Genomic DNA, 9279 nt, shown 5'->3' on the forward strand with positions numbered 1-9279 from the left:
TCCTTCTTTTTAAAAAATGACAGTAAATTTAACTGTCTTTTAGACATGTTTGATTCGCCCTTTGCTTACTCTCTTCATGAATAATCTCAGATGCAACAACTTCCTGTCAGAGGCGGGTTTGATTCACTGCGTCAGCAGATCTGTGGCTCTTTTAAATGACTTTTTTTTTAACCTTTAATTGTATTAAACAATCTGAAATTAGTAACAGTTGTTCTGTGAATTAATGTTAGAATATTATTATTTTATGCAGTTAACGTGATTTCTGAGCACAGGTATGGGGAGCTGAACTCTCCCACAGGCATCTTCCCACTCTTTTCTTAATTTTCTCTCCTTAGGAAAGGTGTGGATGCTCACCACACTTCTTTTAATTCCCTTGTTTTCAAAATTACATCCAAAAGTGACGCAATGTGGCATTTTGTTCAGTTGTAGCTGACGAGAGAAGTACTTTGTGAGTAATTTGTGGCTTTGCTCGGTGAACAGACAACTACCTGACGTCATCACTCCCAGAATGCATTGCGCGGCCAAAACATGGCCGCCACCATGTAAGCAATAATCCTATAAACGAGTGGCATTTTATAACTTATGCATTATGTTTATACTTTTCTAACAGCGTATTTTAAGTGTAGACATCAGCGACAACATTTGTAGAGCTAATAGACATTTTAATCGGGGTTCGCTTTAAGTAAGGCCGACTCTGTGCTGTGGCGTGTTCTGAAGCCAGACTGAAATCTTTCAAAAATGTGATTCTGATCCAAAAATGGCTGTAATTGTAAGAAAACCAGTTTTTCCGATACTTTAGAGAGAAATGGCAGATGGGACATGGGTCTGAAATTTGAAAGAACTGCTGGGTCTAGGTTAGGTTTTTTGATAAGTGGCCTCACCACGGCCTGCTTAAAAACAGCTGGAACAGACCCTGACCTCAGGCAGGTGTTGAAAAATGAGAGTAGACATGGCCCCACTGTGTCAAAAAACTGTTTTAAAACTCTAGATGGGACAATTTGTTGGTCTCAATTTTTGAATCACATCAGAGAGCTGAGAGAGTGACACTGGCTCGAACACAGTCAAGACAACAGTAGGGGCAGAAGGTGGGGCAGTAGCTGCAACACTACTGTTGCTGATGCTCTGTCTGACAGAGGCCACCTTGTCAGTAAAGTGATGGAAAAATGAGTCACAGGTGGATTTAGACACATTTTTCAACACATTATCTGCGGGATTTGTCACAGGCTGAGTTGTATTGAACAAAACTTGGGGACAATTACTGCTAGTGGAAATGACAGTTGAAAGATATTTACGTTTGGCTTCCTTAACAGAATTTTGATAGTCAGAAAGACAGTCTCTCAGTATGCCCAGAGACACATGCAGCTTGTCTTTCTTCCATCTCCGTTCAGCCTGCCTGCAGCGCCTTCTCAGGGCACGTGTGGTGTCATTCAGCCAGGGATCTGGTTTAGGCTTGATGGATCTCAGCTTAAAGGGTGCAACAGAGTCCAGAATATCTGAGCAGCTGGAATCAAAAGAGGAAATAAATTCCTCTGGGCACAGAGGGGCCAGTTCACCCTGAACATAAAAACCAGTGTGCATAAATGCAGCAGCAAATTCACCTGCTGTAGCAGAAGTAATGATACGACTGCTACAAGCTGGGGCAGAAGTTTTTGCTAGAGCTGAAGAAGCTGTGAAGTCGAATATAATGGGGAGATGGTCTGAAATGCAAGTGTCCAATATTTCTGAGATTTGTACTGGGAGGCTGTGTGACAAAATGAGGTCCAATATGTGTGTTTATGTGTGGGGTTTTTTACTGACTGAGTTAGATCAAACAAGGTTAACAGGTTTTGAAAGTCAGTGGCCAAAATGCTGGATGGACAACAGACGTGGATGTTTAAATCACCACAAATAAGAAAACTGTTATATTTGGGCATTATATCAAAGAGAAAATCAGAAAATTCAGAAATGAAATCCTTATTATAGGAGGGCGATAGAGAACAGCACACAGCATGGGGGATGCCAGTTGAAACAGAAATACTTGGTGTTCAAAGCTACTGTAGCTCTTACAAGGGATAGAGCGACAGCTGATGTTTTGCTTGTACACAGTGGCAACCCCGCCTCCGCGGCCTTTCAATCTCGGTGCACTCAGGAAGGAGTAGCCAAGGGGGAGGAGCTCGAAAAAAGCGCTGTTGTCACCTGGTCTAAGCCAGGTTTCTGTGACCATGAGGAAATCCATATCGTGCGTGGAAATGAAGTCATACAAGACAAATATCTTATTTGAGATTGAACGAGCGTTCAACAGAGCTGTGTGCACCGGCATGGATTTCACAGGTGGCAGAGGAGCAGCACAACAGAGCGAGCGGAGATTCTCTTCCACGCAGCCCCGCCGCTGGATCCACGTAGGGCGGCAACAAGGAACTGGACCAGGACAGCCGGTGTCAGAGAGAGCCGGACGGAGCCATTGATAGCTGTATTGCAGAGACCGATGTGGATCCAATCCTCCGTATTCTGTGGATATTTCCTTAAGATGGGCTGGATCACCCGAATCGGTTAAACTGGATGTGAAGTAAGCTTTTATTTTGACTTGTACACCACCTCTCCTTCCTCCTCTCCTATGCTTCTTGCTGCGAGGCAATGCACAGACAGGACGTCACAGATAGGCTGGCACAGAGGCTAGGAACGGCAGCGGCGGGTTTGAATGTCCATTTTCGGCACATCCAGGCAAGTTATCCGGTGGATGGATTGCGCCTTGCATGGCAGCCGCCTCCACCGGCGTGTGAATGTGTGTGTGAATGGGTGAATGTGATCCTGCAGTGTAAAGCGCTTTGGTCTCTGCTAATGCAGATGAAAAAGCGCTATATAAGTGTAGTCCATTTACCATTTTTACCAAGTTGGTTATATTGTAACGTATTTGTAGCAGTGTTAGGCGATCGTACACAAGTAGAGATGATACATTGCGAATGACAACAAAGATAAATACTAAAACTGACCACAAACTTAGCAGACCAGGACGGTGTGCCAGACACAGCGGAGCCATCTCGCTTGCTTGATGAAGGCCTGAACCGTCTCGCTGGCGGGACATGACGAAACGGATCCATCTTTCCCTTTCACTGGTGATTCCCTCTCCTCATCGGAGGAGCAGGAGGGCAGAAGCTGCCCTCAAGCGGACTGAACCCCCGTCTACACACCCAGCTGCGCAGGGCCGCTGTCTCCTCCTCCTCCAGCAGCCTGACGATGCCCAGCTGAGGACCAAACGCCTCTTTCTTCACGTGAAAACCCAAAAGAGCCACCCAGGTCTGACTGGAGGCAGTCGAGGCTTGTGCTGTGACATTCAATGAACGAGTCTTTCGTTTGAACAGCTCTTTTAATTGAATGACGAGAGCCGGTTCACAGCTGTCTGAGAGCCGTTCCTTTGTGCAAATTGTCCACGCTTCCTTCACGTGTCTGCTGTGTGCCTTGTTAGTCCAACTGTCACCGCTGCCTTCATATGAACGACCAAGTTTCCTTTTTCCGCAGCACGCTCCAGAACGTAGCAGCTAACTAGCGAAGGAGGAGTGTCTCGAAACCGAAGAGGAGCCAGTGGTTTCCCCATTAATTGGCAGCTGGGTTTCTTTCACGTCCCTTGTTGCTGATAGATATTAAAAACCAGACAAAAAGCTGTGTCGGACCTTTTGTGAGTCTGATTTCAACATCTGCTGCTTCTCGCAGCAGCAGCAGGAAATGCTAAAGGAAGTCAGACACCAGTTAACAAGGAAACCTGTTAATTTGAAGCACAGTATTGACAGCTTTATCAACGGTTTTAGTTACAACTAACAGGCACCAGGTTCTACGCCACATCTAACACCTTGGGTTTGTGGTGAACGAGGACAAGAGTGCGCTCCTTCCAGCCCAGCAGATGACGTATCTGGGCCTGGAACTGGATGCAGCGTCCATGATGGCTCGCCTCTCAGGGGAGAGGCGGGGCTCACTCCTGTCCCTCCTACGGACCCTGGTTGTGTCACCCGTGATCCGGGTCCACCAGGTGAGGACCGTTCTGATGGGACTGATGGTGTGTCCGGGCCTCCTTCATATGTGCAGGCTTCAGCAATGGTTCAGTCGCCTCCGTCTATCTTCGGTGCGGGACAGGCACAGGAAGGTCTCGATTCCACCGCAGGCGCACAAATAACTCCTGTTCTGGCTGGACCCACTTCTTCTCCAGCAAGGAGTCCCCATGGGCTGCGTCTCGCATCACATAGAGGTGTTCACGGATGCGTCCTAGCAGGTTGGGGAGGTACTCTAGGCCACTCCGCAATGGGCGGTGTCTGGGATTCCATGCCCACTCACATCAATGTTTTGGAAATGACTGCGGTGCAGCCCAGGCTGCAGGGCAAACACGTCTTGGTCAGGTCAGACAACACTACGGTGATAGCCTACCTGAACAGGCAGGGGGCAGACCACATCCCCACCCCCCCTCCTTCGCAGGGCGGTGGTAATTCTGCTGTGGGCAGATCGCCACCTAGCCTCTCTGAAAGCGCAACACATGCCAGGCGCACTCAATTGGCACAGACTGATTGTCTCGGGGAGGCCCACTTCCTGAGGAATGGTGCCTGTCGCCCCGAATGGTGACCCGGATCTGGCGCAGGTTCGGCCAACCGGTGAGCGACCTTTTCGCCAGTGCAGAGAGCGCACAGTGCCCAATCTGGTTCTCCCTCAGGTCGTCAGATGAACCCCCTCACGGGGTAGATGCCTTGGCTCACAGGGTCTGGCTTTTGGGCCTCCTGTACGACTTCCCTCCAACCCACCTCTTAAACCGCCGGGTACGGTTGCAGGGCCTTCACATTCTGGTGGTAGCCCCGGACAACCTGAGCACCAGGTGGTTCCCGGACCTGGTTCAGTTGGCGGTCGGGGATCCCTGGCCAATCCCAGACGAACTCAACACTTTACTCCAAGTGGGGGGTGCCCTGCGGTCCCACTCGGTCTTGGGCAGGAGACTCCGGGTCTGGATGCTGAGAGGGTGAGACTAGCAGGGCGAGATCTCTCCCCAGGTGTTGTGTATACTATCCAGAGTGCCAGGGCCCCCTCTACTATCAGACTTACTACAGGTCTCAGTGGCGCCTTTTCGTGTCGTAGTGCTAGGAGAGGGGTGTGGACCCCGGCTCCTGCGCCGTTGGCAGGGTTCTGGAGTTCCTGCAAACCCTCACGGTGTTTGCATCGGCCATCACGACACGCACACGTCCACACATACTCACTGCTCCATCAGACCGACGGTACCTGACATCCACATACAACCACACACACACACACACACACACACACACACACACACACACACACACACACACACACACACACACACACACACACACACACACACACAGGGTGGTACTCTAGAAGGGGTGAAACTCCCCCTCCCTGCTGCGTCTCCACACACACACTCACACGCAGAGACACACACACACACACACACACACACACACACACACACACACACACACACACACACACACACACTGTTTGCTTGATTTCAATGTGTTCAGATTTGTTATTAGATGTGTTCATTAGGAATTGACATTTTTAATAAATACTCATTCACAGAACTGGACGATTCATTGTGGTTTTTGGTTTTTTGTGACAATGTTGATGGTTTTAACAGCCTGAACTCGATTTTACGCTTCACTGATGAGTTAACAGTTGTTTATCCAAAGATCAACAACCAACCTAAATTACCTTTCCATTTTTGAAACAGAACATTGGTAATTAATTTTCCTCTAACGAGGTGGTGCCCTGGAAATATTGATTAAATAACCCACAGGTTAATTTAATGCATAATTCACAACTTCTCTCAGCTCATTTTCTGTAATTTACCCATTTCCAGTAATTGGTAATTGGTAATTGGTACCTTATTAATCGATGATTTAATGGTTAAATCACTCTGTAATCTACTCATTCCCAAATAGCTGATTATTTGACATTATTAACGAATAATTAACAGTTTATTCTGATAAACACTAATTGAAAGTGGGTTAAATTACTTGGTGTTTCACTTTAAACAGTTAATTACGCCGTAATTGATTGTTAGTGGTGATTCACTGTTAATGACCTGCAGCTATGAATTGGTAAATAACAATTTACTCAAATTAATGAGTATCTAAATTACTTAAAGTAATCAATTACTCCAGGTAATCAACACTTTAGTAATTTATCCCCAATTACCAATCCAAACCCCAACAGTCCCCCTAATTTTAATAAGTGAATTAAACCTTTGGTTGATACAGAGGAGTCACTTTGTCCCCGTTGACGAAGCATAGAAGGTGGTTATAATAATAATAATAATAACAAATAAAGCTGGACATGTCAAGGAACAGCTACGTGGATCAGAAACACTCTCCTGGCAAACTTTGGTTGGTTAGACCTTCTGTTATGTGTATGTGGAGAGTGTGGCAGATTGCGCCTGCAGGATGAAAATAGGACTTAACATTCATACAACCGATGCATGACTGTGTCTTCCTATTGGATGCTACATCATCCAAGGCCAGGATGCGTGATGCAGCACTGTGTCACCGCCCACAACTCTTCCTGCAGTTCTGCTCTCTGTGTCAACACTGAGGTACATAGGAAACTCGTCATATACATCATATAATTTGATTTTCCTTGAAGGTAAATGCATTCATTTCCTGCATGAATTATGACAGTAGGAACACAAGCATGCTTTTTGTCTTTCAGTAATTACTAAAAAGAGCAGGACAGTAGGACCACTGAAGACTGAATGAAGTTTATTTTGGTGAAGTGAGACCAGAAAAGTCAGCTAGCACAGCAGATGATGACCTTTTCCCGTGGCCTCTGTGTCTGAGCTCCTTCATGGATGGTCCGTTCATTTAGTTAATGATCTGGGAAGCAGAACAAGTGATTAAGCATCACATGCAACCACAATGGTTCAATTATGTGCTGTTTAAGGATAACATAACAAAATTCAACAGACACTATGGACAATGAAGAGATTCCAATTATTTTTGTTTCATACATGTCACAGATATGCATGTAGTGTGTACAAACCGAGTTAATCCAGTCAATGTAGGCAGAGACACGGGTGAAGACAGTAGGCTTCTGGGGATAATTGCAGCCCCATGAAGACACAAAGCTGGCAATACCGTGCACGTAGTACTTTCCGCCGTACTGGCAGTTCAGAGGACCGCCAGAGTCACCCTGCGAGACAAAAGAAATATTTGAAAGGCTGAAACTTTTCACGTCGCCACTTTCATCATCTGTATCATTTTTTATGTTGGCCGGAACTCACATTGCATCCAGACTCAGCACCACCTCCTCCGCACACCATGGTATTCTTCACGGTGCTGCCCCACCAGCCAGAGCTGGAGCAAGTCTTGTAGTCCACCAGGGGAAGGTAAGCCTCCTTGAGCTGAGCGGAGAGGCTTCCACCAGCTGTTTGAAAAAGGGGGTGTTTAATTTACACTGAGCCTGACAAAAGGTGAGTCTGGGTGTAGATATCGGCATGAAATGACTTACTGGAGGTGCGTCCCCATCCGGTGATGTAGCAGAGGTTGTTGTGGGGCAGAATCTGACCAGAAGGAGGCAGAGAGCCAAGCTGGACGTAGGAGTTCAGAGAAGCTGAAGAAGACAGCCTGAGAAGGGCAATGTCGTATCTGGAAAGGAAAACCCCCACCAAGAAATTTTATAACCAAAATCTCTATTTCATGATCACATTCAGTAAAAAAAAAAAAAAAAAAAAAAACACCAATTCAAGAAAAATTATGTTTTCTCAGAAAATTGCACTGAAAACTGTTCAAATACATGAAGCGTCCTCACCCATTGGACACACTGTTGCGGTTCCAGTTGGAGTGGACGTAAACCTGGCTGACACCGAGTGTCTGCTCCCTGCCGCTGTTGCTGTACAGGTCATGTTCTCCAAGAAGAATACGCCAAGTCCTAGAACTGCATCACGTCAAAGAAAGAAAAAGTAAATCAACGGAACATGTCCACCAATCACTGAACTCTCATCAAATCAACTGTTTTTTTTTTGGTTTATGTTTTGATTGACTTCTTCTGATGACTTTATCCCTCCCCTTTCCAATCAAGTAAATTGATTCCCTCAGCATGTGGTAGTTTTAAATAAGATCAAGAGCTGTGACATTTAGAACCACAGGAATAAACTATAAACTAAATGCTGTAAAAACAGTAGTGTCAGAGATAAAGTTCCAATATGAAAAAGATTTCACACAGCCTGAGAAGAGCAAAATGTTTGAGTTTGTGGTTAATCATTATCGTACGTGTCCACGCAGTGAGCGGCGGTCAGAACCCAGTTTGCCCTGATCAGGGTTCCTCCACAGGTGTGGTAGTAACTGCCACCAGACAGGTACTGAAGAGAGACCTGAAGACACAGCACAAGCAAAAGCTCTTTGGTTTGACACAATACTGTATGACATATCCCTGGGCAAGACACTGAGTCCGCGGTCCCTCTCAATGATGATTAAATATGTGTGACAGGGTGAATATATGACAACTGCAGTGGTTTGAAACAGCTAAAACACTGTGAAAACATCATCAGTTCTCCTTTGGCCATATTCAGATGTTGCTTTACGTTTCGACTCTGAGTTGAAGGAGTTCTTACCTGCCAGGGCCAGGAGTTGGGGCTGGCCACCTCACCTCCGACCACTCTCTGGGACATTTCCTCCAGATACCCGGGCTGGTGCTCAGCCAGCACTAGTTACAAAACATTAAAAAAAGGAATTTATTTTACATGCGTACACAGAGAATTCTCCGAAAACAATCTTTGGATTGACTATCGAGAAGAATGTATGGAGAGCAGAGTAGCTGTATTTCTTTTTCTTTTTCTTTTTTTTTTTTTTTTTTTGACTAAGCTACAAAACCTGTGGGACAAACACAGTGACTCATAGTTTCAGAAAGTGAGTCTGACACAAATCAACAATGAATAGTTTTACTATGTGTGCTGCTATTTTCTTACCCAAGGCTGCGAGACTCGTCAACAACAGAAACCTGAGCATGTCTGCAGTGTGTCGAAACCTTTCTGCATGGAACGATTCCCTCTCCCATTCTTTTATACCTTAATGTGACCTTCAGCTGATGTGGAAAAGTCTAACTATTCCTATCCATCCCATAACTAAATCCAAGCATGCACCTGTGGTCAGTCTCACACAGTGTTATCAGGTAAAATACACCTCCCGTTCTGACCAAAAAAATGAAGTTCGGAGTGAAGAATGTTCCTTGATACCTTTGTCACTGAATGCCAGGAGTCTCATTGACTTGAAGGATTTAGAAGATAATATTAATCCTTATTTTTATGGCAGT

General features: G+C 45.8%; 1 protein-coding gene across 1 annotated transcript; it reads right to left on the reverse strand.

Moving 5' to 3' along the window:
• Positions 1-6750: 6750 nt before the first annotated feature.
• LOC115388432 (elastase-1-like) lies at positions 6751-9071 on the reverse strand. Its single transcript, XM_030091577.1, has 8 exons — positions 8936-9071; positions 8582-8673; positions 8241-8341; positions 7780-7905; positions 7480-7616; positions 7253-7395; positions 7012-7161; positions 6751-6845 (listed from the first exon to the last, which is right to left on the reverse strand). Exons 1-8 carry the CDS (start codon positions 8973-8975, stop codon positions 6834-6836), a joined length of 801 nt encoding a protein of 266 aa, XP_029947437.1. The 5' UTR covers positions 8976-9071; the 3' UTR covers positions 6751-6833.
• Positions 9072-9279: the final 208 nt, after the last annotated feature.

This window comes from Salarias fasciatus, chromosome 5, assembly GCF_902148845.1.
Source record: "Salarias fasciatus chromosome 5, fSalaFa1.1, whole genome shotgun sequence".
NCBI classification, from domain to species: Eukaryota; Metazoa; Chordata; class Actinopteri; order Blenniiformes; family Blenniidae; genus Salarias; species Salarias fasciatus.